The sequence below is a fragment of the Ursus arctos genome, unplaced genomic scaffold (assembly GCF_023065955.2).
Source record: "Ursus arctos isolate Adak ecotype North America unplaced genomic scaffold, UrsArc2.0 scaffold_19, whole genome shotgun sequence".
Classification (NCBI taxonomy): domain Eukaryota; kingdom Metazoa; phylum Chordata; class Mammalia; order Carnivora; family Ursidae; genus Ursus; species Ursus arctos.
The window spans coordinates 57,583,165-57,604,698 of record NW_026622863.1 but is presented as its reverse complement, the minus strand read 5'-3'; the positions used below and the strand labels follow the sequence as shown (position 1 = coordinate 57,604,698).

Here is a 21,534-nt window from a genome sequence, read left to right as displayed (position 1 = left end):
TTAGGTGTGCTCAGCAAACAGCTGAGTATATATACACACAAGTGCGTATACAGACATACACGTATGTATAGATGTGTATTCACATACGTATACACATGTTTTTGCCCTTAAGTGATCTCTACACCCAATGTGGGGCTCGAACTCACAACCTGTAGATCAAGAGCCACGTCTGACTTAGCCAGCCAGGCGCCCCTGTATACACGCGTTTATATCTATATTGCTTTCTTTTTTTTTTTTAAGATTTTTTTAAATTTATTTATTCGACAGAGACAGAGACAGCCAGTGAGAGAGGGAACACAAACAGGGGGAGTGGGAGAGGAAGAAGCAGGCTCCCAGCGGAGGAGCCTGATGTGGGGCTCGATCCCATAACGCCAGGATCACGCCCTGAGCCGAAGGCAGACGCTTAACCGCTGTGCCACCCAGGCGCCCCTCTATATTGCTTTCTATAACTATCCTTACATGTTGAAAACTCTGAGTTCACACCAATATGCCAAGTTCTGTCTCAGCATCACAGAGTTCATTGTAACTTTTTCCTCATGCAAATTTGTGGCTTTTTGTGTCTGTGTGACAGTGAGACACCTGGATCCTACAGAATACTACACATTTGCGTGTTTTCTCAGTCCCCTTTAATATAACCCATCTCTGGCCCTCCCGGCCCCTCCCCCACTCAAGCCTGCCCAATATTTTGTCAAAGAGTGGGAGAGAGGGAAGAAGGAAGAAAACATCAATGAGACCATCCTATATATCATTTCCGACTACAGCTCTTTCCAGCTAGTTCCTTGGGGCTGTTTTGATTGCGAGACAGTCAACTACGGTGGCTTAAGCAAAAACGAGAATGTATAAACTCACATAATTGAAATTCCACGGTTGGGTTCAGTTATAGCTGGATCCAGGTGTGCAAATGGTAGTATCAGGGATCTTTTTTCTTTGCTTGGCTCTGTGTTGTCTTAACTCTGAAGGAATCTCATTCTCTCTCTCTTTCTTTCTCTTACTCCCCTCAGGATGGCAAGGCTGCCCCCAGTGGCTCCAAACTTTGGTTGTCCCAGTTCAGCAACCCTGGGAAAAAGGGGAAAAAAGCCTCTTGCCCAGTGTCCTCATTGGTCCGGGATGAGTCTTGTGCCCACCCCCAAACGACACACTGTGATTGGCCAGGCCTGGGTCACATGACCATGCGTGGCACCGCGATCAGACTGAGGACTGAGAGCCGCAGGGGAGACGCAGTGAAGCCTTATTGCTAAGGAAGCGGGGACACATATAGTAATAAAGGGAGACTCCCTTTTGCCACAACACAAACAATCTGAGGGCAGAGGCTTTTATCTGCTTTTTCACTGTTGAGTCCCCAGTGCCTACAACAGTCAGTGCTTGGCACACAGCAGATATTCAATAAATGTTTGACAGATGCATAAGTATAAGATATGCTCCAGTGGCCCTAGAAAAAGATCTAGAATGGTGGTTCTCATATTTTAATCCCACTCCCCAAAGATTCACATTCTACCCTGGGCTGTGATCCGGTTGTTGGATTTTTTTTTTTTTTTTTTTAAGCTTCCCAGAGGGGGCCAGTGTGTAGCCAGGGTTGAGAACAACTGATCTAGAAAGTTCTGTAAGAAATTGGGGATTGTGGGGTGCCTGGGTGGCTCAGTCAGTTAAGAGTCCAACTCCTGATTTCAGCTCAGGTCTTGATGTCAGGGTGATCTCAGGGTCGTGAGTTCAAGCGTGGCGCATTGGTCTCCATGCCGGGCGTGAAGCCTACTTTTTTAAAAAAGAAAGAAACTGGGGATTATGTTGCCCACTCTGGGGGCCAGGACAAGGCAAGAGTTCTCTTTTAGAATGTCGAGTTTGAATTTTTGTACTGTTTAAGTTTTTTTTTTTTTTAGAGGCAATTAAAAAAAAAAAGGCAACAAAAATTAGCTACTCCAAAACAATGATGTATGGGTTTTATTCACGCATCACCTTCCCAGTGAGGCCTTTCCCCAACTGTCCCCTGTGCAGATTCAGCACTCCCTGCCCTCCCTGCAGTTCTTTTCTCCTTAGCACTTTCTTGTTACTTACGTCCCACGTTGACTAGTGATTGATTTCTTGACCTCATTTATTGTCAGCGTCTCCCTCTGGACTGTGAGCTCCCCCAGGGCAGGGATTTCTATCTGGCCTGCAGTAGGTGCTCAGTAAATTAGAGGTTGACCCGTGTGAAATCGCCCACGATTTCTGATCTGCCCAAGGGCCCGTCCTGGTTTCCCCAGGCGGCTGCCGGCCGGTGAGTGGCGCCCCCGTGTGGCCGCTGCCGACCCCGCGCGTCCGTCCCTGCTCTCCGCAGGCCGGCAAGCTGGAGCCTCGACTGGTGCTGGACCAGTTGCGCTGCAATGGCGTCCTGGAGGGCATCCGCATCTGTCGCCAGGGCTTCCCCAACCGCATCCTCTTCCAGGAGTTCCGGCAGCGGTGAGTGCGATGGGGCGGGCCGGGGCGGGGCGGGACTTGGGTTTGGAAGCCCCCGCATCTGCATCCAAATACCCCCGCTGCTACTTCTGAGTTTGGGGAGTCGGGGCAAGTGCCTTTGGTTCCTGTTGCAGCTTTCTCCTCTGTGAAATGGGGAGCAGGGCCCAGCTCAGGGCACTCCCCGCTCCCCGGGAGAAAGATTGCCTTATGTGGCAAACCGTGTGTGGCGAGCTGCATTTCTTTACAAATGCAGTAGAAAGGGACAGAACAGAAAATACCAGAGTTTAAGAAGCAAGTAACAGGGGCCCCTGGGTGGCTCAGTCCGTTAAGCCTCCGACTCTTGGTTTTGGCTCAGGTCATGATCTCAAGGTTGTGAGATCAGGCAATAATCTGACTCAGTGCTGAGTGTGGAGCCAGCTTGACATTCTCTCTCTTCCTCTCCCTCTGACGGTCCCCCCACCCCCAACCCCCCCTTATGCGCATGCATGCTTTCTCTCTCTCTAAAAAAAAAAAAAAGAAAGAAGTTATTTAAAAATCCTGGGGCGCCTGGGTGGCTCAGTCACTTAACTGTGTGCCTTCGGCTCAGGTCATGATCCTGGAGTCCCAAGGGTCGAGCCCTGAGTTGGGCTCCCTGCTCAGCGGGGAGTCTGGTTCTCCCTCTCCCTCTACCCTTCCCCCATGCTTGTGTTCTCTCTCTCTCAAAAATAAATAATCTTAATAATAAATATATATGGGGCACCTGGGTGGCTCAGTCGTTAAGCGTCTGCCTTCGGCTCAGGGCGTGATCCCAGCGCTCTGGGATCGAGCCCCACATCAGGCTCCTCTGCCGGGAGCCTGCTTCTTCCTCTCCCACTCCCCCTGCTTGCGTTCCCTCTCTCGCTGGCTGTCTCTGTCTGTCAAATAAATAAATAAAATCTTTAAATACAATAATGATAATAAATAAATAAATATATAATCCAGTTCCTCCGTTGGCCGGGCCCCATCTCAAGGGCTCAGTGGTTACGTGTGGCCGGTAGCTTCTCTGTTGGACAGTGCAGCTCTGAGTCCGCTGCTCAAAGTGTGGTCGCCGGGACCAGCAGCGTGAACATCGCTGGGCAGCTCGTGAGATCATGCACATTTTCAGGCACCACCCCAGACTTCCTGAATTAGGATCTGCATTTTAACAACCCACCCCTGGTGACTGAGCGACCCTGATACGCGCACACACACACACACACACACACACACACATTTCTCAGTCACCAGTCACAAAAAATGTCGTATTAACATAGGACACGTATTATGTATATGATGTATATATGTATACACATATTGCATATATAACACGCATGATATTTTATGAAATGTCGAGATCCAGGGAAGGGCACAGCAGGGTAAGGGCTCTGAGGACACACCATATGTGTGTGTGAACTGCATCCCGTATTATTCTCTGCTGCGCTTGGATGTTGGGAAGAAGCTGCCGCATGGCACTTAGCTCGGAGCCCAACTGTAAGTCTTTAGAGACATCAGCTGTCTGTGCCAGACGTTCTCACATTTCCACTCCGGGACCCACCTGTGTTCCGCATCTCGGTGATGCTGGTGGGGAGACAGAACGCTTGCGATCAGCACGTGGGGAGTGTCCAAGGAGTGGCAGCTCTTGGGGTCAGTGCTGTCATTGGTGGCATTACGCTCTTAGCCCAGCGTGTGGTGCTCTGTAAATACTCGAATGTTCGCTCTTCATACTGTTCCTCTCATCATCATCGTTGTCACTCGGAGCCCCGCGCTGGGCCATGGGACGAGCTCAGTGACAGTGTGCTCTAACTCCCCACCCACCCCTCCCCTCCCCGGGCAGATACGAGATCCTGACGCCCAATGCCATCCCCAAGGGCTTTATGGATGGGAAACAGGCCTGCGAGAAGATGGTGAGTGAGGGGTAGAGCTGGGCGGCGGGTGCGTAAGTGTGCCCGTGCAGGGTCCCAGGCAGTGGGAGAGGGGAGCTGGGACCTCCCTCTCCTCACCCCTCCTCTTCATCACCCCTCCTCCACCCCTCACAGATCCAGGCCCTAGAACTGGACCCCAACCTCTACCGTGTGGGACAGAGCAAGATCTTCTTCCGGGCAGGGGTCCTGGCCCAGCTGGAAGAGGAGCGGGACCTGAAGGTCACAGACATCATCGTGTCCTTCCAGGCAGCTGCCCGGGGGTACCTCGCTCGCAGGTAGGGCACCATGCTGTCTCCTGGGTCCTGTTGGCCAAGGCTGGGGCAGGGAAGGGTTGACTAGATGGCTCCAGGGATCGGGACCTCTGAGATGGTAGAAGGGCTGGGAAACAAAGGGATAGAGCCACCGGGTGCCCCGCTTGTTGCTTCTACTGTCCCCGAGGGCCCCCACAGGCCAGGTCCAGTGCTGAGCGGTGCAGGGGACACAGAGAAGAGCTAGGCTTGGCCATAGGCTGACCGACCATTCTGCCTTGCCTGGGGCTGAAGGTTCCCCAGGATACATGATTTTCAGGGCTAAAACAAAGAAAGTCCTGGGCAAACAGGGCATGGTGGTCACCCTACCAGCCAGTGCTAGAGGGACTCCGCTCTGGAGGGGGAGACATATAGGGGCACAAAGCATCACAGTCTGGAGTGGGACGTGCTTTGCTGGTCGTTCAAGTGCAGTGTGGAGACCCTACAGCAGACCAGGACGCCTCCAGGTCACGCTCGATGACCAGAGAGACGAAGGAGGGTGGGACAGGTGTTGCAGGCAGGGAGCGACAGCTGGTTCAAAGACCCAGGGATACGAGAGCCTGGCGTGTGTCAGGAATGCGAAAAGTTTGCAGGAGAGTCACCTTCCCCCTTGAAATGGCCCAGGGGGAGGATCAGAGAATAAAGGACTCTCCCAAACACCAGGCTGAAGGGCGGGGACCTTGTTCGGGGGTGCCGGGGAGCCATGGGAGAGCTGTGAGCAGGGGAGGGGAGGGTAAGCTCTGGGTGTAGAAAGACCCACTCAGGAGGCAGGTTGGGGGTGGATTGGAGGGAAGAGATTAGAGGCTGGGAGGTGGGGGTGAGGGTCCATGTGGGGGAAGAGGAGGCCTGAACTAGGATTGTGTGGACAGAGAGCAGGCGACAGAGCCAAGAGAGTCAAGGGCCGAAGGACTGACAGACTCTAGGCAACAGAATCCACCAATAATAGAAAGTGCTTGCACACAGTAGGCACTTAACAATGGTTGACTAAGTGAAGGGAGCTGTGCTCTCTTGCTAAGGGCACAGGCCTAGAGGGGCGGAGCCTTCACTCTCCCACTTGCCCGTCTCCCCACCCAGAGCCTTCCAGAAGCGGCAGCAGCAGCAGAGTGCCCTGAGGGTGATGCAGAGGAACTGTGCCGCTTACCTCAAGCTGAGACACTGGCAGTGGTGGCGGCTCTTCATCAAGGTGAGGGCGCCTGGGGAAGTGGCCTGAGCAGCAAGGAGACAGCACCTTGGGGCCAAGTCGGCTTGGGCAAGTGGCTTTCTTTGTTCGGGCCTCAGCTTTCTGCATCTGTAAAATGGGACCAATCAGCCTAACCTTTGTTAGCGAGGATTCTTTGATGTAGCAAGTGACAAAAAAAATCTGACTCAAGCCAACATGGATAAAAGATTCAGGACAGCTTCAGGAACAGCTGGATCCAGGACTGAGTCAGGGGTTCCAAAGACCCCCTCAGATTCAGTGATTCACTAGGAGGACTCACAGAACTTACTGAAGCTGTTATACTCAAGGTTATGGTTTATTACAGTGAAAGGATAGAGATAAAGTGAGCAAAGGCAAAAGGTGCACTGAACAGAGCTCGGGAGAGACCAGGCACAGGCTTCCAGTTGTCCTCTCAACATGGAGTCATGTGGACGGTGCTTAATTCTTCCAGAAACAATGTATGACAACACATACGGGCTGTTGCCAACCAGGGAAGCTCCCCCGGGTCTCAGTGGCCAAGCTTGTTATTGGGGGGGTCAGTCTCATAGGCATGGCTGACCCCCCATGCATTTGATCTTACTCAGTCTCCAGCCCCTCCAGAGGTGAAGTTGATACCATGGGGGACAAGAACCCCAGGTAACAAAGTCACTCTTTTCAGTCAGAATATTCCAAGAGCTTGCAGATTATCTTCCAGGAGCCAGCAAGGACCAGGCCTTCCTATGAAAGGTGCAGGGTTTGGACAATGCAGTCCTGCTGAGTCAGCCTTTTATTGCACAAGGGCCCAAACAGTGATGTCAATTATCTGACCTTCTGTGCCTCCCATCTGGCTTTCCTCCATGGTGATCACCTGTAGGCTTTTCCACCTGGGGGCCACAAGCCCATTGAGACTTGTCCCCCCACCAGCTAGGCTAGCATGGTCTTCTCCTATTCCAAAGCTCTAGCCAGAGTCCCAGGTTTGCCTTGCCCTTGGTCAGCTGGGGTCATGTGACCACCCCAGAACTCGTCAGGACACATCAGATGAGCCAGGCTGGTGTCACACGCCCACCCGGAGCAGAGGGGCAGAGCCGGGTCATCGGGCCCCCTGTGAGCGTGGGGGCAGCGTGTTCCCCCAATGGGAAATTGGAGAGGAGGAAAGAAGATCGAAATTTGGAGGCAAAAAACACAGCCATTCAGTGTAATTCTGAATATGGTGTGGGAGCGGTCTGCCTACGTGCCCTCAGCCAGTGTTAACTGAGCACCTACTATGTGCCAATAACTTTTGGGGGGATCGTGATAAAATGGTGAATAAAAGCAAAGTTCTGCCCCATGGAGCCCACAGTCTAGAGCGGGGGTCGGCAAGGGGAGGCCTGGCGCAGACGCCTGTGCCGTGAATGCCCATCGGTTAAGGCATTGTCTGTGGCTGTCGCTGTGTTCCAGCAGCAGGGTGGGGTCATTAAAACAGAGACAGGGTGGCCTGCAAAGCCTCAGACGTTTCCCAGCTGGCCCTTCAGGAGAAAGCTGGCCTGCCCCTGGGTCTTGGATCGACAGGGGGGGTGGGGGTCGACAGGCATCAGTGGATGAGTCTCACAGATAAATAGAAAATTGTGGCCGTGATAAATGCCACGGGTTAGGGCAGAAGAGAATACCATAGAGTCGAGAAGAATCAAATAGAAAGCAGTGGGGCAGCAATGATCAGAGAGGATCCCACTCAGCAAGGGGGAGCCTGTCCTTTCAGTTGATTGTGTGTGTGTGTGAGGCACCTGTCCCGCCCATCTGAACCCCACCGAGTAAAGTGCATCTCTCACCCCGGACCGGGACTCGGGAACTTTGAGAGACATTGCGCTACAGAGGGGTGGCGCTGGCGTCTCTCATCACCCGGGGTTAGCTGAGCGAAGAAGGAGCACGTTTAGCGCCGCTTGCCTTTGCCCCGGACTGTTCTAGGCTCTTTACTAGTGTCAGCTTGTTCACCCACTGCGAAAACCCCGTGGAGCAGGGGGGCTGTTCCCATCCCCGTTCGATAGTCAGGACACTAACGTCCCCACCGGAGGCCACAGGGCCCCGGAGCCGCTATTGGATGGAGCCCTGCTCTGAGTATGAGTGGTTCCTCAGCTCCTGGGACAAGCGGAGCCAGCCATTTCCACCTTTACCTGCCCCCCAGGTGAAGCCGCTGCTGCAGGTGACGCGGCAGGATGAGGTGCTGCAGGCGCGGGCGCAGGAGCTGCAGAAAGTGCAGGAGCTGCAGCAGCAGAGCGCCCGCGAGGTGGGGGAGCTCCAGGGACGCCTGGCACAGGTAAGGGGCGGGGCCGCGGTGGGGGCGGGGCCGCGGGCGGAGCCAGGGCGTGGGGGCAGGGCTCCCGGCCGAGACTCAAGGGTAGTTGTGGGGGGGCCCCGGATAGAGGCTGAGACCGTTTGGTGTTAGTGGGCTGTGACGTGCAGGAGGCAGGGCCCTGGGGTGCAGTCAGGGTGTTGGGCGAGGGGCTGGTTCCTGCAGAGCCAAGATGCTCAGGGGGCTGGGCTCCGAGAGGACAGGGTAGGGGCCAGCCTTGTGGCAGGGCGAGGGGAGGCAGGTGGTGAACTTCCCATTGTCCAGTTTTTCTGGTGTCTTATAAGTAATGCTAAAGCAAAAGCCTTTTTTGAGCATTTTCCTCTTTGCTTTTAGTGAGTTATTTCCTTTGGTTAAATCTCTAGGCGTAGGAGTGTTAAATGAAATGTGAGATGGTAGAAAGGCCTCTGGGGGGTATTTGGAGGGTGGACTGGAGAGGGAGAGATTGGAGGTGGGGAGGCTGGGGAGAAGGCTGGAGAGAGAGTCCACTGGGAGAGGATAAGGCTCAAGCTTTGGGAGGTTAGGGGGATGGGGAAGAGGGCTGCACCCAGAGGTCTGACTTGGTGACTTGGTGGGGGGGTGGTGTTGAGGTCATCCTGAGATGGGGACCTGCAGGAAAGCCTCCAGGCCTCAAAGGGCAAATCAAATCAGGAGGCAGGAGGGACCGAGTGCTCCACTGAGACTGCCCTGAGAGCACAGCCTGCTGAGTGCTGACCTTCCACCCTGTCCCCAGCTGGAAGAGGAGCGGACCCGCCTGGCAGAGCAGCTCCGAGCAGAGGCAGAGCTGTGTGCCGAGGCCGAGGAGACGCGGGGGCGACTGGCAGCTCGCAAGCAGGAACTGGAGCTGGTGGTAGCGGAGCTGGAGGCCCGCGTGGGCGAGGAGGAGGAGTGCAGCCGCCAGCTGCAAAGTGACAAGAAGAGGCTGCAGCAGCATATACAGGTCTGGCCTCTGTGTGCCCATGGGCCACCTCGCCCCATGCCCTTCTATCTATCCTGACAACCTTTGCTTCTCTAAACCACATCTCATTGGGCCCTGAATTTGCAGAAAACTCAATCAAAGTGGCTTAAGCCAAAAGAATACTTCTTTGGTTCAAATAATGGGAGACTGCAGAATGTATAAGCTTCAGGCATGGCTGGATCCAGGTGCTGAGGTGATATCCTTTGTGCTGTTTCTTTCTACATCTCCTGGCTCCATTTGCCTCTAGGCTGCTGCATTCCCAGGCACTCCACCCTCCCATGGTTCCCCTTCAAAATCCACTATGTGCTTTACACTTAGGGTACATCTTCATTCAGATGCTAAATTTTCATTGGCAGTATTCACCTGCATTTATGTGTTACGACCTCTTCACTTGAAAAAAGTAGGTTGAGGTACCCATGTTATGCCAGACGTACTTAAAAAATTTCCAGTGAATAAGTGAACATCTGGTCTTAAATTTAAAATAAATAGTATTAAATAAATTTGAAAATTCAGTTTCTCAGTCATACCACATTTCAGGACCTCAGTAAGGGTTTTAATCACCTCCTCTTCGTCCTGTAGGTGGGGGAGGATCCTGCCCTATAGTTATGGAGATGGCCTAACACCATGCCACAGAGAGCCACACAGGGGTTGCATTCAGAAATAAAATGAACAGGCCACAGCTGTGGGAGGCAGGTTTTGTAGTAACAAAAGGATGGGGTGATCCCTGGTTTCTACCTGGAGATGTGATCGGTTTGTTTGAATAACTCTAGGGCTGGCAGGCAACTGAACTCCACTATGTAGGCAGAAGCTGGCCCTGTGCCTGGTCCCCGTGATGTGTAGTGTTATGTGTCCAGTGGACCTTATCCGTGGGAGCAGAGCGGGTAGGAGGAGGACGTGTGGGTAGGCCATCATAGGTCCTCCCAATAGCAGGTAACAAGGCAGCACCTCGTACTGATATAGATATATAGATATATATATTTTTTTTTCAGTTGAGGTATTATTGGGGCACCTGGGTGGCTCAGTTGGTTGGGCATCTGACTCTTTTTTTTTTTTTTAAAGATTTTATTTATTTATTCGACAGAGATAGAGACAGCCAGCGAGAGAGGGAACACAAGCAGGGCGAGTGGGAGAGGAAGAAGCAGGCTCATAGCGGAGGAGCCTGATGTGGGGCTCGATCCCATAACGCCGGGATCACGCCCTGAGCCGAAGGCAGACGTTTAACCGCTGTGCCACCCAGGTGCCCCTGGGCATCTGACTCTTGATCTCAGCTCATGTATTGATCTCAGGGTCGTGAGTTCGGGCCCTGTGTTGGGCTCCATGCCGAGGAGCCTACTTAAAAAAAAAAAAAAATTGAGGCATTTTTGACATATAACACTAGTTCAGGTATACAGCATAGTGATTCAGTATTTATATATATCACGAAGTGATCTCCACAGTAAGTCTAGTTAATATCCATCATCTTACATAGTAACAACAAAAAAAAGTCTAGTGATGAGAACTTTTAAGATCTACTCTCTCAGCAGCTCTCAAATATACAATACAGTGTTATGGACTATAGTCGGGTTGCACATGACATCCCCAGGACTTATTTATTTTGTAACTAGAAGTATGTACCGTTTGACCCCCTTCACCCACTTCACTGACCCTCCCTCGCCCCGCGGCAACCACTCATCTCTTCTCTATATCTATGAGCTCCGTGTTTTGTATGTTTTGGTTTTGTTTTTTTAGATTCCACACGTAAGTGAGATCACACACTATTTGTCTTTGACTTAGCTCCCCCAGCATAACACCCTTGACATCCGTCCACACTGTCACCCGATATCGAATCTTAATTTCCAGTCCCACACCACGTGTTGCCACAGTGGACAGTACCTGTCTTTATTTATTTATTTATTTATTTATTTATTTATTTATTTATTTATTATGTTTATTGTTTCTAATCTTCCTGCACACACAAGAATGTCATTCCCATAAGGACAAAAATAGGTATCTATTTTCCGTGCCCAGAACAGTGCCTGGCACCCACGGGGCCCTCAGGGAAGGCTCAGGGGTAATGAATGAAACAGGGAGACCAGTAAAGATTTGCTCCTTCCCAGCCTCGCCCAGAGTGTGGACCTGTCCGAGCCACAAGTGCTCGGGATTTGGGACCATCCCCTCCACCCCGTCTTTCCCATCGCACCCCAGCCCCCGGCCCCTGGGTCCTCATCCCTCCTGCCCTCCTCCCTCCAGGAGCTAGAGAGCCATCTCGAGGCTGAGGAGGGGGCGAGGCAGAAGCTGCAGCTGGAGAAGGTGACCACGGAGGCGAAGCTGAAGAAATTTGAGGAAGACCTGCTACTCCTAGAAGACCAGAATGCCAAGCTGAGCAAGGTCGGTGGCCTGTAGGCTCCCGGGGGCAGGGGGCTGTGGTGCATGCGGGGGCGGCTGGCTCTCTCTCTCTGTCTCTCCCCCAGTTAGTGCCACCTCTAGGGGTCTCCGGCTCTCTAGTCTCTGCTGTGTCTCCCTTTCACCCTTGCCCTTCACACCTTCACTTCCCCTTTGTCATACCTTCACCCGAGCGGGTGTTTACTGAGCAACTACTGTGTGTCATTACCTATCACTGCTAGAGCGTAAGACACCCAAAGCCACACGGCTGGAGACAACCACCGTCTCATGATATCCCATCCTTCTGTGGTTCGGCTGGGGCTCAGCCGCATAGTCCCTCTGTTGGCTCAGCCGTGGCTCTTGTCGGCAGTCACCATGACGTGGGGGCTGGGTGCAGATGTGTGAGGTCTCGGTGCTCCTTCGTGTGGCTTCTGTCCCCACAGCAGAGCCTGGGTTTCTTACATGGCAGCTCAGGGCTCTGAGAAGGGGAAGTGGAAGGCTCCAGGCCCTCTAAGGTATTAAGCCTGGAACTGACACGGCATCACTTATGCCCAGTTCTGTAGATCAGGCATCGGCAAGCATCGTCTGTAAAAGGTCAGATAGCAAATATTTCCCGCTTTGCCGGCCTCTGTGCTTCTCTCACTGGCGCTCAGTTCTGCCGACGTAGCATGAAAGCGGCCACAGGTGGGACATAATCAAACGCGTGTGACTGTGTCCCAATAAAACTTTATTTATAAAAATAAGTGGTGGGCCAGATTTGGCCTGCACACTGTGGTTTCCAGGCCACTGAGCTTAAAGCAGTCATAGGCTCAGCCCAGATTCAGTGGGTGAGGAATTAGGCTCCATCCCTGGGTGGGGACAGGGCAAAGAATCTGCGGCCATCTTTAACCTGTCACAGCTAGGACTGGGTTAGGCACAGGGGATACGGCATTGATCTAACTAGAAAACCATTTATGTCCTCACACGGGGCTGGGGGGAAGGGATGCTAGATGAGACACCACAGAAAATAAACATTGTGACTTAAACTGTCAGAAAAGAACAGAAGACTATGGAGGGGGACAGGTGCCTCAACTGTCCTGGGCATAGTCGGGGAAGGCTTCCCTGAGGCAATGGTGCCTTAGGTGAGAGGTCAAGGATGCACGGTTTTCTGGAACATTCCTTTTGGTACAATGGCTATTCCGTTCTACGGTGTTCTATTTCTTTCTTTTAAGGGTAGTGCCAACACACTATATTGGTTTCCAGAACCACTCACGGTTTGAAAAGTACTGCCCCAGGCCAGTGCTTCTCAAATGCTAACGTGCCCAGGAATCCTACGGAGAGCTTGTTAAAATGCAGTTTCTGATTCAGCGGGTCTGGGGTGATGCAGCATTTCTAAAAAGCTCCCGTTGGGTGCTGCTGCTGCGGGTCCACAAACCCATACTTAGAGAGGTATGGATCCAGAACTCCACGGGATCGCCGCGGATGGGCAAGGATGTTCACTGCAGTGTTGTTTATACGCGCACATGATTTGCAATGAACCTCAGCGCCCACGAGTGGGATGGTGTGTTAGTGAATGGTGGGGTTCTTCGAATAATGGGAGTCTCCCCTGAAGTTCCGAGGTGTGAACCGGTGAGGGTGGGACGGGCCTGCAGACCCAAGAGAAGGGGGAAGGAAGGTTGGGGTCGGGAGCAGGAGGCTCAGGGAAAGGTGGAGAGGAGCAGAAATGCAGATGAGAAAGCACCAGAGATGAGCGTTGAGGGGGGGCTGCTCTGACCGCCCCCCCCACCACCCTCAGGAGCGGAAGCTGCTGGAGGAGCGTCTGTCCGAGTTCTCGTCACAGGCGGCCGAGGAGGAGGAGAAGGTCAAGAGCCTCAATAAGCTTCGTCTCAAATACGAGGCGACGATTGCGGACATGGAGGGTGAGCGCCGTCCCCCAGTGGGCAGCCGCACCGCGCATGCTCGGCACGGTGGGGGAGGGGGACGTTGGGTGAACCTCCTGTGCTGGGGAGCCTCAGCCTTCGTATCTGCTAAATGGGGGCAGGAAGGACGGCTCAAGACAGGTTGGGTGTCCTCCCAGCTCTTAGGTTGTTTCTGCCACTCTAAATGCCATTCTCTTGCTGTCTTGTCCGTGTCATGGGTCACTCTCTGTCTCTGTCCCACTGACTGTTTCAGACACATTGTTGTCTGTCCCTTGCTACTGACTCAGAATCAGAAGCAGACGAGAGAGAGCACAGGAGAAGGCGGTAGAGACAGACAGGAGAGGACAGGGCAGAGACAGCCCCTGAGCAGGAGCAGGGTGTCACGTGGGGGAGGAGGAGAAAATGGCCCCTGGGGTCAGGGGCCCAGGGTCGGGGAAGCCGGAAAGAGGGGGCACAGAGGGAGATGCTGAGCCACAGCTTTACCCCCACCCCCACCCCGGCAGGTGCCGGGGTGGGGCCGCGGGTATCGGGGAGCTCCTGGGTGTGGGGTCTGGCGCCCTTCTGCATGGCCCCCGCTCCCGCCTCCAGACCGCCTGCGGAAGGAGGAGAAGGGCCGCCAGGAGCTGGAGAAGCTGAAGCGGCGGCTGGACGGGGAGAGCTCGGAGCTGCAGGAGCAGATGGCCGAGCAGCAGCAGCGCGGGGAGGAGCTGCGCGCCCAGCTGGGCCGCAAGGAGGAGGAGCTGCAGGCGGCCCTGGCCAGGTGCGCGGGGCGAGGGGTCGGCCAGCGGGGACCTGCACGGTGCACCATCCACAGTGCACCGCCCGCCAGCGGGAGGGGCGCCCGGGGAGACTCCGCCAGCGCGCATGCGCCTCAGCCACACGGAGCCTCAGTGTCCCCTTCTGTAAACTGGACCTGGTGAGAGTCCACCAGGTTTAAGAGGACGAGCGAAACGAGGCCCCGTGTGTCGAGTGACTTGCCCTGTTCTGGGGTCAGAATAGGGGGTCAGCTGTGATTACATAAGCGCTCCGGCCATGAAAGGAATGGTATCATTATGATTACACCCAGTCGCAATTATGGAGCGCCTACTGTGTGCGCTCGGTGTTGCGAATGCCTCCCCCCCGCCCCCCGCAGCCCTTGATCATAGGTGCAGCTCACCTTAGAAGTTAAAATGTATGTCTTTTTTTTTTTTTTTAAGATTTTATTTATTTATTTGACAGAGAGAGAGGCGAGAGAGGGAACACAAGCAGGGGGAGTGGGAGAGGGAGAAGCAGGCTTCCCACTGAGCAGAGAGCCTGATGCGGGCCTCGATCCCACAACGCTGGGATCATGACCTGAGCTGAAGGCAGACGCTTAACAACTGAGCCACCCAGGCGCCCCTACAAGTTCACATGTATGTCTTACAATCAGCGGTACGCAGGGTGTGTGTGTGGTTAAGAACTCACACCCTAGTCTGACTTTTGGGTTCAAGCCCTGGGCCCAACCCCTTCCAGCCACACGACCTCACCCAAGTGCCATGGGCCTCACTGGCCTGTTTCTTCATTTGTGAAACAGGGTGATTTTGAAGCTACTCCTAAGGTTAGTGTGGGGATGAAATGTGAAAGTGCTTTTAAAGGACGCCTGGGTGGCTCAGGCTGTTAAGTGTCTGCCTTTGGCTCAGGTCATGATCCCAGGGTACTGGGATCCAGCCCCACGTCGGGCTCCCTGCGTGGTCTGGGGAGCAGGGGATCCAAACCCTGGTCTGCATGGCTCTCTGAGCAGTTTAACTCCCAGTCACTGCTGCCCCTCAATTCAGCTTCTCTTTGCAAGAGGCTGCGTCTCGTCGGGGTCAGGAGGCTGATCAGATGCTGGGGTTAGATCTTCCACTGGCTGACTGCGTGACTGTGTGACCTGGGCAAGGACTTTCCCACTCTGTACATCAGTTTTCTCAGTGTGATCATTAAATGAGATAATATAGTAAAGGGTTCCCAGGGGCTCAGAATAAGTGTCCGTGTGATTACTCTTAGTGTCATCCCCACTTTACAGCTAGGGAAACTGAGGCTCTGAGTACTGAGGCACGCACCCAAGGGCAGAGCTGGGATTTCAGCCCGGGGCAGGCCACCCCCAAATCCACACCTGGCCTCCCCGCCCCCAGAAATCATCCCTGCCCTTTGCCTGCCCCTGTACCGACTCCATGGTTCTTGTCCACCCCCAGGGTAGAGGAGGAGGGCGGTGCCCGGGCCCTGCTGCTCAAATCCCTGCGGGAGGCACAAGCAGGACTGGCTGAGGCCCAGGAGGACCTGGAGGCCGAGCGGGTGGCCAGGGCCAAGGCCGAGAAGCAGCGCAGGGACCTGGGTGAGGAGCTGGAGGCGCTGCGGAGCGAGCTAGAGGACACACTGGATTCCACCAACACTCAGCAGGAGCTCCGGTGAGGCAGCTGGCGAAGCCCGGGCGCATGCAGGGCGGGGGGCGGGGGGAGAAGGATCGGTGCGAGCCCTCCGTCGACACGGGTTTAGCCGTTCACCAGTTGTTTATTGAATATCAGCTCTGCACTGAGGCCAGGCTGGGGACAGAGATGAGTCAGACCCAGGCGTTTCCCCCAGGGACTCCCGGTCTGGGGGAGGCAGATCCCGGCAAAGGGACCCAGTGCAGAACAAGTGCACTCTAAGGGAGCAGCACAGGGCATTGTGGATGATAACAGCAAGTCCCTAAACCACGTCTATCGAGGAAGTCCAGGAAGACATCCTTAAGAAAGGGCCTTTTGAATAGGGTTTTGAATGATGAATAGGAGTTCACCCTTAAAGCCACACTCCTCCCTCGGTTACCACCCAGATCCCTTAGGGAATGCAGAGTGAGGTCCTCATCCTTGAAGGGGAACAATAAAAGGAGGCACTCCCCCAGAGTCCCTGCCTTTCTCTATTCTGAAATCGTGTTCCCTCCACAAAAGGTCCAAGAGGGAACAGGAGGTGACAGAGTTGAAGAAGGCTCTGGAAGAGGAGACGCGTGTTCACGAAGTGGCGGTGCAGGAGCTGAGGCAGCGCCATGGCCAGGCGCTGGGCGAGCTGGTGGAGCAGCTGGAACAGGCCCGGAGGGTGGGTTGGGGCAGGAATGGGGGGGTTCCGGGGGGCTGGCAGAGGGAACAGCTAGTGCCAAAGCCCTGAGGTAGGAGTGTGCCTGGTCCGCTTGAAGGAGGAAGCATAGATCTTCACTTGTCTCTCTCCCTTGCCAGAGCAAAGGTACCTGGGAGAAGACCCGCTTGGCCCTGGAGACCGAAGTGTCTGAGCTGCGGTCGGAGCTGAGCAGCCTGCAGGCCTCACGTCACGAGGGCGAGCAGCGGAGACGCCGCCTGGAGTCCCAGCTGCAGGAGGTGCAGGGCCGGGCTGGTGACGGGGAGCGGGCCCGAGCGGAGGCCACCGAGAAGCTTCAGCGAGTCCAGGTGAGTGGAGCGGCCAGAGAAGAGTGGATTTGGGGGGACAGCCAGGATCTGCCCCAAATGGAATCATGCTACCTAGTGGTCACCGTACTAAACATTTTACACATCACGCACAAAAGAGTGACGCCAGAAGTAGAGTTGGGTGGCTGATAGCCGGAGTCCCGGGCAGCACCAGAAGTTTCTTCAGTGATGGAAATGTCTGTATTTGTGCGATCCGCTTAGCCACTGAACACTCAAAATGCAGGGAGCAAAGCTGAGGAGGTGGATTCTTACTTTCATTTATTTTTAGTTTTTAAGTTGAAGTAACCACGTACAACCATATTGGACAACACAGCCATAGAACCAGTCTGCCTGGCTCAGTCCCACCTCTGGTAGCTGTGTCATCTTGGGCACATTTCCTGACCTTTCTGTGCCTCCGCTTCCGTTTATGTAAACTGGGAATAGTAATGGTTGGTGAGTGAAACCAGTGGGCTTCCTTCCCCCGGAGAGTGAGGGCCATACGGAAACTCTGCGTTGAACTGTTGGGGGATCCGCCAGGCTGGTCTCCCCAGCAGCTGCCCCCTTGAGATCATCGCCACCAGCCCAGTGTGGCGGGGATTTGAGGGGGAGGAGCGGCTGGGGTCAGGCGGAAGGCGCCATTGGAAGGTGCCCCTTCCCCGCAGGCTGAGCTGGAGAACGTGTCTGGGGCCCTGAGTGAGGCCGAGTCCAGAGCCATCCGGCTGAGCAAGGAGCTGAGCAGCTCAGAGGCCCAGCTGCACGACGCCCAGGTGAGGCCAGCCCCCCCTCCACACCCAGCCCCGTGTCCGTCCCCACCCTCTGCCCTCACCTGACCACTGTTGTCCCCGCCATCTGCAGGAGATGCTGCAGGAGGAGAGCAGGGCGAAGCTGGCCTTGGGGTCCCGGGCGCGAGCCCTAGAGGCTGAGATGGTGGGGCTGCGGGAGCAGCTGGAGGAGGAGGCGGCCGCCAGGGAGCGGGCGGGCCGCGAGCTGCAGACCGCCCAGGCCCAGGTGAGCAGTCCTGGGGGGACACCTGGAGGGGCCTCCAGTCCCAACCCACTCCTCCTGGGTTCCCCAGCTCAGGGATGGCCCCATTGCCCACCTGGTCATAGGCCAGACCCCCGGGAGACCCCCATTCTCATCTCTGACTCTCCCTCAGCCCACAGCCTGTCAGTGCAGAGCCCGCCCCTCCTCCCCCAACTCTGTCTCACCCCTGCAGCCCTAGCCCTGCTCAGGCCTCATCCTCTGCCAACTGGATCCTCATCTCAGCCTCCCTTCAGGCCTCCCTGCCTCCAGTTTCTCCCCTTCCAGTTCATCCTCCACGTGGTCTTTCTATCACAGAGCTGCCCCTGTTCCTCCCCCGCTCACAGCTCTCACTGGCTCCCAGTGCCCCCAGGATAGCGCGTGTGCCTCTCAGCCCGGCCTTTGCTGGCCCTTCCTTGTCTTCAGCTGTGTTCATCTCTTACCTTCTTCCCCACTTCACACGAGAAACCCCTTTCATTCTTCAGGACTCAATGCCAGCCTCTCCTGTTGTGGGAGGTCCCTCACCGCCCCACTCTGAGCTCCCACACCCTTTTTTCTCCTCGTCCCCTTCCAGTCACCTTGGGCTGGAACTGTCTCTGCCCATGGGTCCCCCACCAGAATAGGAGCTCCCTGAAAGTGGGTCCCTGTCAGAGTTAGATCTTGGTCTTCAGCACAGGCCAGCATAGAGCCTGACGTATGGGAGGCCTGGAGAAATGCCTGTTGAGTGAATGAGTGCTGAATGCATGCCTGTAAATGCCCTTCTTCAGTTGGCAGACTCCTATGCATACCTCAAGATCCATCTCAAATGCCCCCTCCTCCAGGAAGTCTCTCTTGGATGTTCTAAACAGATTCTAAATTCCTCCTGTGGGGCCCACAGCTCCCATGCTTTTTCTACCTTAGCCTCCACCACCCTGGCCATGATGCTCAGTCTCCCCCATCAGAAGGGGGGTTCCCCAGGGTGGAGTCCAGGTTTGATTCATCTTCTGGGTCCCAGTGGGAGTAATTTTCATCTCCTGAGGAAGCTGAGGTTCACAGAACTCACAACCTCAACCCTACTCCGAGGCAGAAGAACCCAGTGCAGCCAGTCACTTCCCTCCTCCAGCCTCAGTCTCCTCCTCCAGGAAGTGGGGCACTACCAGCTAACACCTTGGTCGGAGCCATGACGGCCACCCGCCCTCTCCCCCCCCCCCCCCGCCCCCCAGCTCTCAGAGTGGCGGAGGCGCCAGGAGGAGGAGGCGGGGGCGCTGGAAGCAGGGGAGGAGGCCCGGCGCCGGGCAGCCCGCGAGGTCGAGGCCCTGACCCTGCGCCTGGCAGAGAAGACAGAGGCGGTGGAGCGGCTGGAGCGGGGCCGCCGGCAACTGGGGCAGGAGCTGGACGATGCCATCATGGACCTGGAGCAGCAGCGGCAGCTCGTGAGCACGCTGGAGAAGAAGCAGCGCAAGTTCGACCAGGTGGGGCGCCTCAGGTTCCCCGGGGGTGGGGGGGGCAGTCGGGAGGCTCTTCCCCGCTTCCCTGGCGGTGGCCGTTGTGTTGAGCGGGTAATATGCGGTGCCGCGCTCAGCTGCGAACGTGGGGCGCCCTAGGACAAGATGCTTCTTCCCCCTGAGCTTCTGTCCACTAGGACCCCCGTCCATCCTGATTTATGGCTCTTGTCCCAAAATAATTATTGGTAGTGCCCACTTTTTTTTTTTTTTTTTTTTTAAGAGAGAGAGAGAGGGAACTCACGTGTCAGCAGGGGGAGGGAGAGAGAGAACCTCAAGCAGGCTCCACGCTCAGCACAGAGCCTGACGCAGGCCTCGATCCCTCAACCCTAAGATCATGACCGGAGCCCAAAACAAGTGTCAGAGGCTTAACTCACTGAGCCCCCCAGGCGCCCTGGTCCTACTACGTTTATTCCCCGAGATAGCCCGAGGGTGCACCAAAGTGTACTGACGCGGAATAAACGAAATAACACATCTTGCTTCTCCTGCTTGACTCACTGTGTACCTCAGGCAAGCTGCTTTTCCCATTTTAGCCTCAGTTTGCCCATCCAGGAAATGGGGATAACATTAAGCCTCTGGCACTCTGAGGATGAAATAAAAATCACAGGACCCCACAGCATTACGATTAGGCAACCCTGAGGTTCAAATCCCAGCTCAGCTGCCCAACTTCTCTGTGTCTTGTTTTCTTCATCTAGAAAATGGCAGAGTCATTATTTTGCCTTCAGTTTTGAAGGATATACCATTGGCTCTTGAATTCTAGGCAGATGGCCTGTGCTGTAAGCACTTTGAAGAGGTCATTCCGTTGTCTGTGGCCTCCATTGTTTCAGATGAAAAGTGCGCAATCGTTCAGACCCTGTGTCTTTGTAGGGGATATATGCTTTCCTACTAGCTGGTTTACATTTTTTCTCTTTATCTTTGGTTTTTAGCAGTTCGGCTACGATATATCCAACTGTGGGCTTTTGTATTTATCCCACAGCTGTGGCTCATGTTTCTGATCAAATGTGGAATTTTCGGCCATTATTTCTTAAATTTTTTTTCTGCCCCATTCTCCCTCTTTCCTCTTTTCAGACTCCAAACACACATATGTTTGACCACCCAATACTGTGCCATCAATTATCAAGGCTCTATTTGTTTGTTTCTCCTAGAATTTTATATGACTTCTTCTCATATAAATCTCTTTTTCTGATTGGCTTCTTTCACTCAGAATTATTTCGAGATTTATCCATGTTTTTGCACGGATTCATAATTCATTCCTTGGGGCACCCGGCTGGCTCCGTTGGTGGAGCATGCGACTCTTGATTTTGGGGTTGTGAGTTCGAGCCCCATGTTAGGCATAGAGATAACAATGAAACAATTCTTTTTTAGTAATTATTTATTCCTTTTTTTTTTTTTTTGTTACTGCTGAGTATTATTCCTGTATCGATAGAACACATTTTGAAAACCATTACCTTGTTGAACATTTGAGTTGTTTCTGGTTTTTGGCTGTTATGAATAAAACCTTAGTCTTTCTAATAGGATGTGGTGGTTTGAGTTCACATTTCCCTAATGAGCAATGACACTGAGCGTCTTTCATGTGCTTATTTGCCCTGTATACCTCTTTGGTGAGGTGTCTGTTCAGATCTTCTGCCCATTTTTTAAAATTGGGTTATTTCCTTTCTTTATTTTGTTTTTGGGGTGGGGGTTGTTTCTTTTATTATTGAATTGTGAAAGTTCTTTATATATGGTGAATACAAGTTCTTTACCAGATGTATTGCTTTGCAACTATTTTCGTCCAGTCTGTGGCTTGACTTCTTACTCTTCGTAGAGTCTTTCAAAGAGCAGGAGGTTTGAATTTTGAGGAAGTCCAATTTATTAATTTGTCACTTTGGTGGTTTTGGTGTGGCGTCTGAGGAGACTTTGCCTCACCCAAGGTCACAAAGGTTCCCTATATGTTTTTCCAGAAATTTTCTGCCTTGCAGTTTTATACTTAGGTCTGTGATCCAATTTGAGTTAATCTGTTGATGTTGTGCTATCATGGCTCCAAATTCATTTTTTATACATGGCTATTGAATTGTTCGAACACTGCTAAAAAGACGCTCTTTACGGACTCATTCTCACATTGATATTAAAACTCAAGTAGCATCATTTGTCCAATCTTTTCTTCTTTTTCAAAGTTGTGTTGCTTCTTCCAGGTCCTTCACATTTCCACATGTATTTTAAAATCTGTTTGTCAGTTTCCACACACACAAAGAAAATCCTCTTGATTTGGGAGTGTGTTGAATCTACAGATT

At 53.8% G+C, this 21,534-nt stretch overlaps 1 protein-coding gene across 5 annotated transcripts in view; it reads left to right on the top strand.

Moving 5' to 3' along the window:
* Positions 1-21,534, top strand: part of MYH14 (myosin heavy chain 14) — a 92,509-nt gene that overhangs the window by 54,573 nt on the left and 16,402 nt on the right. For all 5 annotated transcript variants that reach the window (XM_057314589.1, XM_057314590.1, XM_048223870.2 and 2 more), the window contains 15 exons: positions 2,312-2,433; positions 4,262-4,331; positions 4,464-4,624; positions 5,711-5,819; positions 7,972-8,103; positions 8,870-9,076; positions 11,324-11,461; positions 13,230-13,353; positions 13,942-14,113; positions 15,546-15,758; positions 16,278-16,422; positions 16,560-16,766; positions 17,426-17,530; positions 17,619-17,771; positions 18,986-19,234. In XM_057314589.1, coding sequence (XP_057170572.1) covers positions 2,312-2,433; positions 4,262-4,331; positions 4,464-4,624; positions 5,711-5,819; positions 7,972-8,103; positions 8,870-9,076; positions 11,324-11,461; positions 13,230-13,353; positions 13,942-14,113; positions 15,546-15,758; positions 16,278-16,422; positions 16,560-16,766; positions 17,426-17,530; positions 17,619-17,771; positions 18,986-19,234 — 2,307 coding nt within the window. The remainder of the gene's footprint in view (positions 1-2,311; positions 2,434-4,261; positions 4,332-4,463; positions 4,625-5,710; positions 5,820-7,971; positions 8,104-8,869; positions 9,077-11,323; positions 11,462-13,229; positions 13,354-13,941; positions 14,114-15,545; positions 15,759-16,277; positions 16,423-16,559; positions 16,767-17,425; positions 17,531-17,618; positions 17,772-18,985; positions 19,235-21,534) is intronic.